The 14,238-nt window shown below is 36.2% G+C and overlaps 1 protein-coding gene across 1 annotated transcript; it reads right to left on the bottom strand.

Annotated features, from left to right (window-relative positions):
- Nucleotides 1–857: 857 nt before the first annotated feature.
- LOC106626385 (uncharacterized) lies at nucleotides 858–2,631 on the bottom strand. The gene is made up of 3 exons (XM_036362909.2): nucleotides 2,387–2,631; nucleotides 2,217–2,313; nucleotides 858–2,132 (listed from the first exon to the last, which is right to left on the bottom strand). Exons 2-3 carry the CDS (start codon nucleotides 2,293–2,295, stop codon nucleotides 994–996), a joined length of 1,218 nt encoding a protein of 405 aa, XP_036218802.2. The 5' UTR covers nucleotides 2,296–2,313; nucleotides 2,387–2,631; the 3' UTR covers nucleotides 858–993.
- Between the last annotated feature and the right edge of the window lie 11,607 nt (nucleotides 2,632–14,238).

Raw genomic sequence — 14,238 nt, 5'->3', positions numbered from 1 at the left:
TTTTTCGCCGTAAATTATGCCAAAATGTCAAATTCTCAGATTTTCTTAAACCATCCTATGAGAATGCTTCAGAGTGGTTTATATACCCAAAACATTACATTCGAGTTTATTTATAAACACAGAACGTTAAACTTGAGTTTGTACCACAAATTAAAGGTACTTATTTTTCGGGTGGGGGGGCTTTTAATGCCTTCCACATTATCACTGCTGTCGTTGCAGCAGCGGTACGTGCCGCTTGCAGGTCACTAAAAACCCCCCCTCTAGGGAACCGTCGCCCACCCTGGAACCGTGTTTGCATTACTTCAGGGTGGCGTTCCATTTTTCTCATTGAGAGATTTACATCTGCGCACCTGCGTCCAGGTCCCGCTTTTTGCTGCGTAGCAAGTTTGCAGCGAATATCTGGATGATCCCCCAGTTTGCTTCGATCTCCAGCATGACGATGATAAAATTGGCCGTGTTTATTGGACCAACCCGATCTTCTACGGCAATGCGTTCCCGTTGTCATCGCGTACATTCAAAGAATGTGTGTTCAGTGTCGTTTTTTATCGCGTCGTTGTATGGGCATGACGGCTTTTTGACTTTTCTCCAACTGTGGAGATACTTTTGAAGTATCCGTGACCGGATAGCAATTGTCTCGTGTAGAAGTCGACTTCTCCAAATTTCCGGCTTGTCCATAAGTTTACATCTTTTATGAGTCTGGCCGTCCATCTGCCGCGACTCTCATTCTCCCATCTTCGTTGCCATGCTGACATCGAATCTTTCTTTATTAGTTCAATTGCCCTCTTATTATTCTCAGATGTTTTCTTTAGCTAGTAAAGGTACTTAAAGATCATTAACTCGACACGAATCATGCCGTCTCTAGTTAATTCAATTTTATTGAGCTCACACGTTACAAAAGGAACATATACACCACTTACATATTTATGTATACATATCTTATGAACAACTTAAACATCACTTCATCAACATCAACATCTTTTCCATTGCTTAACATTAGTAATCACAATCGCTTAGCGACTCAGTCTTAACTTGTACCCCTGGGGGCGAGTGTTGGGCGTGCCAGTATTCAAAGCTTTGCGCCAGATCCTCCACATCCTCATCGCCACATTCAATAGCAACCTCCGGTTCAGTTGGCCTATTGCCGTTGCCGCCACTAGCAGCAGCAACCGCACCACCACCACCACCGCACTCTTCACCCGCATCCGCATCGTCCATCCATTTGCGCTTCAACAGCGGCTTGTCACGTTTATACCGCTTCATATTGCAGAATTTCACATAGATTTTACCACGTTTCTCGGTGCGATAGTATTCCAACTTTTCAGTAGGGAAAAGCTGCAATATCTGCTGCTCCAAATTATGACTGACGCGCAGCGACAAATGATAGTCATTCATATCGAAGAAATTCACTATCAACTGTATGAGTAGCGTACGATGTACATTCATAAAATGCTGATGCTGCTGGTAGTATTCGAGCAGTGAGAGACCCTTAAAACCCGACGAATTCAGTATATGCAATAGTGGACCGTTATCAACTTCTTCGTCGTCCGTGTCGTTGATGAATTGGAATTGTGGCGTTAAGCGTGTACCGCCACCACTAGTTGTTGTTGCAGTTGGTGTTGCTGTTGTTGTTGTGCTGATGTCTGACGACGCATTCATTGCATGCTCCGGCATAATGCCGTCCTCCAGCAAGCTCGGCTGACGTGTCAGCTGTGGCATCTCACGCAACGCATCCTTAACGGGCGACAGCGGTGGCGGTGTCTTACTCTGCGTCGGCATTTTAAATAACACCTCTGACGTATTGGTCGCAACGTTGACGCAACGCACCGCCACAGTATTCGTAGCACGTGTTTGGACACTTTTATGAACCGTTATCGCCTCACTTTCTGCTGCTGTTGATGTCGGTGACGGCGTAGCGTGTTGTAAGTGCGTTGTGCGTGCCAATGTAGAACAGGGGGTGTAGTGTTGGTAGTGATTTGGTGTTCTGACATCCAGCAATGGTCGATTTTGATCACGACGCCAACGCTCGAAGTAATATTCAAAGCGTATGCGTGTGCCCAGTTTGTAGGAATGTAAGAGTTCGCCGAAATGGTGGCATTTCATCATTTTCAGTTCGTCGATGCCGATGCTTTCGTCTGTAGGAGAGGGGGAATGAGAAAGTTTATAATTATTATTCTTTTTTTTTGGATTTGTTTGCTTAAATGTGAAGGTGTTTATACCTTGAAATTGTGGAAATAGCTCGGGTAAACCCCAGCTGTTTAATAAGTTCTTCAGTGCAGTTGTGTCCATCCTGTTCATATTTTACAAGCTGAAATGCTGAAATGGAATTTAGTATGAAAATCATTTTATAGAATATTTTCATGAATATACCGTATATGTATAAACTTACTTTCTGTTACGAATATATCCTCAATTTATGTATGCACTTAAAAGCTCATCAAAACATTTCTTACATAAATACACATTTGCAATTATTATCGCCACTCTCCGTTAAAAATCAGTTATTTGTTTTTGTTGTTGTTAATATTATTTTCTTCACTGAAAAAATTCTCTAAGCATTTTTTTTTGTATTTGATGTACTATACATCCAGCCAGAACGAAAGCGTGCATTCAACTAAACCAGAAGTAAAACGCTACATCCAAACCGGACAACGTACGTAAGTACATATGTATGTATATATTGTATGTATATATGTAAATACAACTGTACACAACAATTCATCTTTTCAATGAATGCCACTCACCAACAACTTCAAGCTGGCTTCTTCTATTCAATGTAGCTTATACTAGTTACACAATGGTGCTGTGTAGTATATATCGTTCTCTTTCGCACACAGTCGCATTGAATATGAATTAAATTATTCGAGAAGTAAAAGAATAATACGAAAATGTATTTCCATTTTAACAACAGTACAGTTATATCCGTTTGCGACTATGCAAACATATACCATAAATATGTGCATACATAAGTATATGTATTATACAAAACATTTCACTAAAGTCATAAATGCATACTTATAATTTTAATCAATTTTATTCAAAAATGTACTCAGGGCATCTTGATGTATCCGCATTCATGTATGTACATACATTTGTACGTATGTATGTATATATGTATGTACTTATGTATACATTATAAGTACGTAGCTGGAATACGTTTAGGGCTTTGTTAGCACTAGTATACATATGTACCTAACCGCATTTGTATGTAAAAATGTATGTATATAAGTATGTAGTTATGTAGAATTAATGTTCATGCGTACTGTTCGTTCGTTTGTATACACGATGTATTTATTCACTTGCATCGTCACAGGTACAGTGGGCTGAAGTCATGCAATATGTGGTTATGAAACAATTATTGCAATTTTAGCTGTCCTCGATTCGCCAGGCATTGAAGAGTAGCCAATCGAACAAAATATGCTAAAACAAAACGGGCAGAACTTGTGGTGCAACCCTACGCTGACATTTAATTTTATAATGCCAGTCTACTAGAAAAATATGATATAGGAACGATGGCTATAGGCAAAAACTGGTTGTTCTCTTGAGCCAAATTTTTCACCAGCCAAATCATTCGCCATTTCTGTTGAAACACATTTCCTCTCCTAATGGCCATACCAATGGCGGCTTCTGAGCGTTTGCTTTCTTCATAATAGGAGGTTCCTTGGCAATCCCACCAAAGACATAGCAAAGCCTTACTGACTGTCAATACTGGTTTGGCAACCGTTTACGGCAACTCATCACGATTCGACAACGATCGCTTTCGGTTGACGTTGTCATCAGTAATCCACTTTTCATCACCAGTTACAACCTGCTTCAGAAATTGATTGACTTTGTTGTGACGCAGCAGAGACTGGCGTATGGAAATTCGGTCCATGAGATTTTTTTCGTTAACTCGTGTGGCACACATACATCGAGCTTCTTTTTGTATCTAGCCTTTCTTAAATCATTCCAAATTGTTTTTCTGCAATGTTTAGTTCCTAGCAATCGAAACAGTGCTTACATGGTGAAATCCACGTGTATTATATTAATATTTTCGACAGTTGACGCTCCAGAGCGTGGTGCATTTTTGACATCAAAAGTATCTATCAGGACCTGAGAAGTTTTTACGTAAGTATCTTTCTAACACTGTATAGCGTAACCCGATCGCACTTATACAACACGAGATACAGATAACTACTTAAATTATTTAACAAGAACTTATATAAGAATATAACTATGTGTTATTCAGCTCCCCATTACATGAGATTCAGTTTTTTTATACTCTCGCAAGTTGTTCGGAGTATAATAGTTTTGTTCACCTAACGGTTGTTTGTATCACCTAAAAGTAATCGAGTTAGATATAGAGTTATGTATATATAAATGATCAGGATGAAGAGACGAGTTGAAATCCGGGTGACTGTCTGTCCGTCCGCGCAAGCTGTAACTTGAGTAAAAATTGAGATATCTTTATAAAACTTGGTACACATGTTTCTTGGTACCACTGCCACGAACACAAAACGCCATTAATCAAAAACAAATAAATTGCCATAACTAAGCTCCGCAATAAGATATAAAACTGTTATTTGGTACACAGGATCACATTAGGGAGGGGAATCTGCAGTTTAAAATTTTTTTTAAAGGAAGCGTGGTCCCGCCCCCTTATAAGTTTAATGTGAATATCTCCTATACCACTGAAGCTATAATAACAAATTTCACTGGGAACATATGATTCTAGCATCTCTATCGACGGTGTGGAAATGGATGAAATCGGGGGACAAGCCCGCCCAGTTGGCGCTATAAATCAAGCGCGATAAATCAAGCACTAAACAACCCAGAGACATTAAATTTTATCTCTGGGATGATATAAGACTATTTTATAGGAACAACGTTCAAAATTAGATAGCGGGCGTGGCACCGCCCACTTTTAGGTGAAACCCCATATCTTGCGATCTGCTTAACCGATTTCAAACCAGTGCCTATAGTTGACCTTCTACCGAAAATATCGGTCAATCCACAACGAAATCTCAAACGAGTATACCATTTGACTTTGCGAGAGTATAAACTGTTCGGTTACATCCAAACTTAGCCCTTCCTTACTTGTTTATATAATATTCGTGTTTTATGAATTTTTATGGTTTCTTGGTAAGAAAGTATGTAAGCTCTTAGTTTTAGTAGAAATATTTATATCATATTTATTCAAAACAAAAAGCTGTGCATATTTAGAAATAAGAAAAACAATTAGTAATTTAATTTGAAATGAATTTTTGTGGTGTTTTTTTTTAATTGTAGGCACTCTAACTACTGCGCAAAACCTCCTTTCCCCACCTGTGATGCGTTTATGATGATTGATTAAGCCATAAGAAGCATGACCGTATGAGAAAAAAACACATAATTATAAATTAGCAACCAAAAAAGTTCAATGAACCCAAACAGATTCATTACTCTTTCTGCTCCTACGTACACACATAAAGAAATAGTGATAAAAAGTAGTTGAAAGTCGGGTAAACTTCTGACAGCTTTTTTATGACTGATTAACAGACAAGGGTATTAAAACAAAAACAAAAAACACAAATTGATCGTTTCTGAAAGATATTTTTGCTATTGAAGAAAATAATTCCATATTAATATTAATTTATCTGAACTCATCATAGAAATGTAGCATAAGTACTTTTGTTTAGCAAGCAATGCCAAAAACGTAACACTGTCAGGTACATACCTGTCGAACGAGCCGCATGTTCGTATGCTAACGAATGAATGCGCAAAGTAATCACGGCAAATGAGATGAATACTGAGCACACAAGGCTAAGGGTTTGTTATGCATACATCCATACGTACATATGTAGGAAAACAACAAAAAATACACAGCCGCAGAAAATCATGAAATATTTTCCATATTACAGTACATTCAATTCAGTAAAAACCAGTTAAAAATTAATTGATGATTTGAATTTTGAAAGCGAACGTTGTGTTAGTCATCACATAATACATACCTGCATACATACATACATACATAAAAAAACCTTAATACGACAAATTTATTACAATTTATTTTAAAACCCATACACCACTGAACATATACGTAAGCAAGATTTAGGCGTTGTTTAACCTTAAAAGGTCTTTTCGCTCACTTATAATGCAGCAAACTCGAAACTAAATCCTTCATACTTAGGCTTTCGAAACGTCACATTCTATCCGTTTATAGCCGAGGTATAAGTGCCTTGCAAAGTCAGATATCGCCGAATCTTATTAGTAGTTATTGAGCAACAAACACATTATCACCATAAAACTCATCATTGTACGAGTATTCGCTAACGGAAAATTTCTCTCGAAAACTTTAAGAACTAGTAGACAGTTAAAATAGTACTACGATTATACAATATTGTTAGTTGTTCATTCTGATAGACTGGCGACATGTTTTACAGAAAGCATCTCGACTTCGACTCGTTCTGTTCTAACTTATTTAACGCCGTTATATTTCAAATCTAGAAAGAAATGGGTGAATAGAAATACGTAGTAATGAATGTGTGGTATTTCCGGGTCTGTGAAATCGATATCTATGTAAATTTAATTTATCTGAACATACTTATAACATATTGTTTTTAGACGTTAGAGAGAACTACATTTTATAGACTTATGTATTTGATATTAAAATAGATGAAACCCGATTTTAGTCAACGACATATGCTTATTGCAATTTACCATCTCTTAGTCCTTTGTAGTAGTTAAGGAGATAAGATTTTTTGAACTAAGCGTGTTCCCACTTGTTCGTTTATTTAGTTTTAAGAAACTACATATCACACCCCGGGACTTATTAAAATAATTACGACATAACTCGAATTATATAAAACAAGAAGTATTCACTGTTAATCAGATAACAGATTAATGAGACCATAAAAATAATATCCAATGAAACCGATAAGCATGCATAAAGGCATGAAGAGCTATTTACACTTTTATATGATCTATGTATAGCTTAAATATTTTTTTTGAGGATGGTAGGAAACGAGTTTATTGGGGAAAATCTATCCACATTGAAAAGAAGAAAATAATAAAGTATTGTATAAACTTTATCTGACAAGATTGACATTACTTCCTTTCATCTACTCTATGAAAACAGTTATACTCACAATAATAACATCAACAAAAAGCTGAATAGAAGTTAGGGATTCCAAATTGTATAAAAATATACCGACTTTCTCGAAGGGTCTTCGTGATGGACTCGAAAATTATAGATCTTTCGAATTCAATAGGGCCGAAGCCTTTTTGGATATAATCAATCAGCATTAAAAATGTGGGGCTGAAATAATAAAATAAAAGATCAAACCCGAACGGATGAAAAAAACTACATTTTGACGTATTTTAATACAAATCTTTATTATCACCTTCAAAATTATCACCTTGGTCCAATACAAGCATGCCAAATATTAACTCAATTTGCCATACACTTGCTATGAGCCTCGGCTGGGAGCGCCATTCGCTAGATTGTTGGACAGTTTTGACATCATATTCATAAACGATTTCTAAGCCTTTTGTCTTTAAATTTTTGGACTAAGAAAGATGAATGGACGATTTCATGAGATAAGTTTTCGATGGCTTCACGACCTTCACTGAATGCTTTATGCCACTCATGCTTCAATTAGTTACCGACGTTCCGCCCTTCCGTACTCACCGCCCGTATCAAACGAAATGTGTCAAATTTGACAGTTTTAATATTTCATAATGTCAAGGATCAGTAGTGAAATACTTATGTTAGTGATAAGATATACTCCCGAAAACACTTCTGCCACATTTTCAACGATTACGTAGTCATGATTCCATTGGAAACACAAAATTTCAATCAAACTCGAACACGCACTAATTGATAAAGAGAAACTTCAAGCGGACATAAACAGAAAAAAGCTTGAACCAATCTAGAAAAAAATTAGTATCGAATTGTTTTGCACGCACCTAATCCCTTTTAGGAGTATACGACCAAAACCTGGAAAACTCCACAAGTAATTGGTAAATCCATGAAAAGGCCGTAGGAAATATCCGACAAAGGAAAGTTTATATTTTATGTTCAAAGCAAAAATAACGGTACTCTATGTACTAGTTAAATGTTCTGAAGTTTTTGGCTCTAAGCAGATAGCTATGGCATAAGTAGGAGCGGCCAGTCTTGAAACTTTTATAAATTTAAGAGCATGAGGATAAAGTGAGGACGAAAAATCTGAAGCTATAGAAGTGATTTCTGATAACATCCGTGGATGGTGAATGTAATAAATTCGAGCAAACGATTTTGGCATAAAAATTCATTCACTTACAGCTGGTAAGATGCTCCGAATCCACAAAAACCTAGAAAAGCTTGTACATTCAAACATTTACTGTATGAAAAACTTTTTTATTTTAGATATTTTCACGAAATTTGGCATAGATTATTTTCTGGACAAATTATTGTCCAAGACAACGATAAAATATGTGAAGAAATTTTCCAGATCGGATCACTATATCGTATAGCTGTCATAGAAGCTGAACGATCAAAATCAAGTTCTAGTATGGAAACTTCGTTATTTCTGAAGGGTATTCTAGCTTCGGTGCAACCGAAGTTAAATGTTTTTCTTATTTTTAATTAGAAACATCAACTGGATTGGCAAGGCTAGATACATTACCATCAAAAAAATAACCATACGCCCCAAACAACCGAAAAGAAAGCTGCTCCTCATCATCACACCAAACTTGCGTCTACCGAAACCAAAGCAGAGCGCAAGAAAAAACGCAAAATGTCATCACTTGCTTAGTTTTTGTTGCCAACGCTACTACTTTTTTGTATGCTTTCCTTGGGGACAAATTTCATAACAATGAGTGCAATTAATTGCATTATTCAACACATGCCCCTACGCCCCTTGGAACGAATTAAGTGAATGAGGCTGCTGACATAACAAAAAAAAACGAATACAAAAACGGGAGTAAAGCGAAAAATCACCACATGAAATACACACTCCATGAAAATATGTGATTTTTCCGCAGTTGTTGTTGTTGCTACTGCATGATTTTTGAGGGCGAGAAGGCGAGCAAGCAAAATGCCAATACATTTTGTAGATACCCAGAAATGAAATGACGAAAAACTGCAAAAGCACTGCTGTCCAAATGCAGAGTGTGTACAGAAATATAGCAGCGCTGCAAAAGAATCGATCCGTCTGCAAAGTAAGCAGCACACATTTTGTCTGCTGAAATGTGCAAACTTTAGCACAAATATATACATATAAAAATGTGCATGTACAAGGTGGCAGCGCTAAAGAGCTGCAGCTAGTCGCTGATTACTCATGCCGCTTTCCTAGCATGCGCACAACGAATGCCCAAACACGAAGCCACAAAGCAACCCACAGCGCCAAGCTGACGAACGAAGCGCAGCGAACTAGCGAACCAGCGACCCAACGACCCATCGGCCTACCGACACACCGACCCAAAGCCCCACTTCGAGGCCGAGCGCAGCCACATACACATACATATGTGATATCGCCACACTTCACATCACACCTTAACGTGCAGCGCAACCACTTTCAAACGGCACGCCGCCCGCATCCGATCCCGCCCGTCCACAGCCGATTATTAAGCGAATTGCCGCTGCCGCGCCACTCACGTTGGGGGTTAAGCGCTACTGCAGCGGCTGCTCCACTGTTGACGCAGCTGCTTCCCCAATTTAGGTTTAGCTGTTCTTGTTGTTGTTATTGTTCAGTTTGCTACTTTGCTGCTTGAGTGCTTGACTAGGTTGCTGGTTGTTGATTTTTTGTTGCTGCGCGGGACCGCTGCAGGCACAACGCGCACGAGCTGGCGCTCCCCAGCTCCAACCATGGCGGCACCAAGTGTGCAGCATCTAGCGCGCTCCCACACCCCTCACATGCAAACTTTTGGACAGCAAGCAAAATGCTGTCGCTGCTGCTGGTTGTCGTCGTTGTATGGCAACATTTTTGCAGTCAATGGGTAGCACACATTAGCAGAAGTAAATTCACTGACGACAGACGCGTACATTTTGTGTTGCGGACTCGGCGCATCGGCATCGAGCCAGCTGTCATCAGCGCTCAAGCAATCAGCAAGAGTCAACCGTCGTACAAATAACTAACTAACAATTTAAATGGCATTTCAAATATCATAAATCCACTTTCCAACTCAACAACGGCGCATTGTTTGTTTGTGTGGTTGTGTGAGTGCGAGTTTGTCTATGTGTGTGTGTGTGTGTGCGAGCGCGCTTTGTGCAATGAATTAAATCACTTATAAAAAGACATACTTTTGAAATAATAAAAAAATAACAGTAATAAATTGAACAATTCGAGCGTGTGTGTGTTTGTGCGCACATACATATTTGAAAATACCGCACACACACACTTATATACTCATACATAGTTCTTAATTGTCTAACTCGAGTAGTTTTCAAGTGCTTGCCAAGTGATGAAGTGGAAAAACAATTTATGAAATTCTGCAGTTAAATTGAAAATTAATCAAATGAATTTTTAACACATGCACATACCATATGTATATATATAAATATAATATATAAGAGTATTTGACGCAGCAAAAGAACATTAATTTGCAGTCGAATACACACAAATTCACTATTATGTGTAGAGAAAAGTCGAGGAATGCAATAAGAAGCTCATGTAATCGCTGCGGAAATTTATTATGTACCGTTAAACTAACGATTTGCCATACAAAAAGTATATATAGTGGCCCAAAACGTAATGTGGTAAGTATAATATATAATAAATCGAAAATATATAGCAAACCAAAAAATTTAATTTTTTTCAATATTTGAAGCACAAAACAAGACTACAATTTTAAATAAAATTTAAATTAAAATAATATTTAATATAAAATAGAAGTAAAATAAATGCCAAAAGTCCTATATACCATATAAAATTAGTTGTATATATATTTGACAGACAAACCACAAACCTACCCCAGTTCAGCGTTCAAATCAAATTCGATAAAGAATAGTACCTTAATATGAATTATCTTATATAAAAAAAAATTATAAAAATAATTTTTATAATAAAATTTTAGTTAAATTTTTTATAATAAAATATTTTATATTAAAAAAAAAGTACCATTTTGTTATGGTTTTCGACACAGAAAAAAGAATCAACTAAATATGTAGGTCAAAAAACATTTTCGCTTGAAGAGAAAAACACGCCTAAACGCTGCACTTTTGTACTTTGCAGCGAATAGTTATATAATTTCATGCTCTGTGTGCAGCTAGCAACTTTTTAAACCCAATTTGAGAGCCACTGCATCAATCTGTATAACGGTATCTGTATGAAGCGGTACCTGTATGAAATATTCCGTCAAAACTCAAAAATTGACTTAACCGGTTAACGAATACACCCAAAAAAAAATTAAATTGCCTAACCAAAACTGATTTTGCAGGGGTGAAAGCATAATTTTGTAAATCTTAGTAACTACTTTGAGGAAATCTTTTTTTTTATATTAATAGTCAGTTCTAGCAGAAGAGTCTTGTTAAATAAACGCTCTACCAGATATTCTACCAAATTTACTAAAAAAAAAAAGAAGAAAATCCCTTAACTTCGGCTGCACTGAAGCTATAATAACCTTCATAACTATATTTATTATATAGCTATCTAGATCTCAAACCGTAAAAAGATCCTTATATTGATTTTGATCGTTCAATTTGTATGACAACTATTTGCTATAGCGGTCCGATCTGAACAATGTTTGGATAGAATAGATGGCCTTGAATAATAATCTATGGCAAATTTCGTAAAGATATCTCGTCCAATAAAATTTTTTTCCATACATGGACTTCTTTTGATCGTTCAGTTTGTATGGCAGCTATACGCTATGGTGATCGGATATCGGTGGTTCGAACAACTGAGCAGTTTCTTAAGGGAAAAAGGACGTGTGCAAAATTTCAGATCGATATCTCGCAAACTGAGGAATTTGTTCGCGTACATATAGGCAGCCATACATGGCTTAATCGGCTTAGCTTATCACGCTGATCATATATAATAAATGCAAGTACATACATACTTCATAAGGTATCCGACGTTTCCTTCTGACTGTTAAAAACTTTGGGGCAAATTTCAGAGTATAAAAAAGTTACAAAAAAATGTACAAACAAATTCAGATAATAGAGATAGTTTGTGGGTGGCTGGCTGTGGTTTTGTGACCAGCTTTTTTCATGATCACATTTCATGGAAACCAACGAGGTGATTTTCTATAAAACAAACAAATCTACACACTTCCTTAGAATTTGAGGTAACCACATGCTTTACTTCGACCATTTTTAACAAACCACCGTTTTTCATGTATCTAATCTAAATGTTTCACATTTTATTAAGAATTTGCTTCAAAATATACTCGCGATTACCAAAGGTGTAGAGACCTTCTTGAGAGCTTCTCAGAGCTTCTTCCCCGAACCTCCGTCTAGCTGACGACCAAAAAATTAGAAAATCAGTTTTTGTTGCAGCCATGTTCATAGTTAGTTACTTAACTTAAGAAGACCGGTATAAGTACAATATATACGGAGCTTAGAATTTCAATTAACAATTCTAACTGGTACTAGAGGCTTATTTAGAGAGCAGCAGGTTTTTATATAAAAACATGTTTAAATATTGCATAAGCTTGCGAATATAAGCATAAGTACGTAGATGTGTCACATAACTCAGATAACCGATTTATTGTGATAAGCATTTACTATATTTATTTAGACAACGAATTGTGTTATCTATACCCAGGCACTTCAAATCGCTCATAAATTTGTTCATAGCTTATGAAATTAGATGGAGGAGTATAAACTACATAAGGGTAGTCACTAAAAATATAAAATTACGTTTAAACTGTACTACACTGAGGTTCATGATATAGCCAAGATAAAAAGAAAGCTTAAATCTATTGTACTTAATTTACAACCAAAAAGGATTTCTAGACACTCTAATCACGCTGTATACAATGTACTCAAGGAAAATAGCTGTAATAAGAACAAAACACCGAATTATTCTTAAAAGTTTTGATATTTTACCGTTTTTTTTTTGTCGGCTAACTAAATTTATTTTTGCTGAAATTTTGAGAAGATGGCGCAGTGTTGAATTTATGGCATAGCCAACAAAAACTAAATTTTTTAAAACTTTAATGTGATAGAAACTCAACTTAGAGCCGCCATAACCTACACTTCTGCAATCGACATAAAATTAAGAAACTCAAACCAGCACGTAATACACGTATGAACTTGTATTATCTGACTCTTATTCATACAGAAATCTCGGAGATAGAAACATTTCCAGTACTTCTACAAAAACTACATAATCGTTTAATTTGAAATTTGAAGAGCCTATCTGCTTCTGTTTCAGATAAAATCAGGGAATATGATCTTTATGGATGTTAATTATAGGTTATAATGTTATATACACTGAGGAAATTGAGTGAAAGTGTAACTAGTTTAGTTACTAAGAAATATAAAGTAAAAGAGTTGAGCTTGGAACAGGTAAATTGGCAAAGTCTATTTTAAAGAAACTTTAAATACTATGTTCTAGGACTTTATATATACAATAAATTATTAGTATCTTGATGTGGAAGTATTGCTTATTCAATTAAGATTAGTATAGTTTTAAACATTACAAGCGGCATTCCAAGAAATTTTACAAAACAAAAAGCTTTGCAAGATGTTCTTATTTGCATATAAATAAGTTTATATAATATTACATAGACAAGCATTGCATACATATATATGTATATATACATATCTATAATCATGGATTTGTTTGGTATAATGTTGTTTGTATAGCCACCAAAATCAATAAAACACCACATTCTACCTTAGCCCTACGCAGTTCAAGGCAGTACGAATGTACTATGTAGATAAGTATGTGTATACATACATAGTGAATATGTATATGAGCCCACCGTATGTGTAGTTGAAGGAGAAAAACTAACACCAAAGAAGGTGTAGGAACTGCTCTTGCTATTAGTGTAGGTTTATCTGGCTTTTTTTTTCAAAGTGCAGTATGCTTTAGTGGAACTCAAGGTTCCACCCAAACTTCAGCTTATAAATATATAAATACAAACATATTTGTATGTATAAATATACATAAGCTCCGCTAATAGCTTTCAATGCAACGAAGTTAATTACAAAATAAAAACACACATACTCATATAAACAAGTAAACGCTTGTATTTGTGTTTGTAACGACTTAATTTGCGACTTGAAGAAACATCGAGCAGTTGTTATAATTCACGCTGAGAACTTTAGACACTTACGAAACGCAAACCAACTAA

Source organism: Bactrocera oleae, chromosome 4, assembly GCF_042242935.1.
Source record: "Bactrocera oleae isolate idBacOlea1 chromosome 4, idBacOlea1, whole genome shotgun sequence".
NCBI lineage: Eukaryota > Metazoa > Arthropoda > Insecta > Diptera > Tephritidae > Bactrocera > Bactrocera oleae.
Note: the sequence above shows the minus strand (reverse complement) of the source record. Positions and strands in the feature narration are given on the sequence as shown.

Bases quoted from the DNA above. Each gene is read 5' to 3' on its own strand.
- LOC106626385 (XM_036362909.2), bottom strand. From the start codon at position 2,295: ATGAACAGGATGGACACAACTGCACTGAAGAACTTATTAAACAGCTGG. The intron at 2,133-2,216 runs GTATAAACACCT...CCTCTCCTACAG, and splicing joins GCTATTTCCACAATTTCAAG to ACGAAAGCATCGGCATCGAC.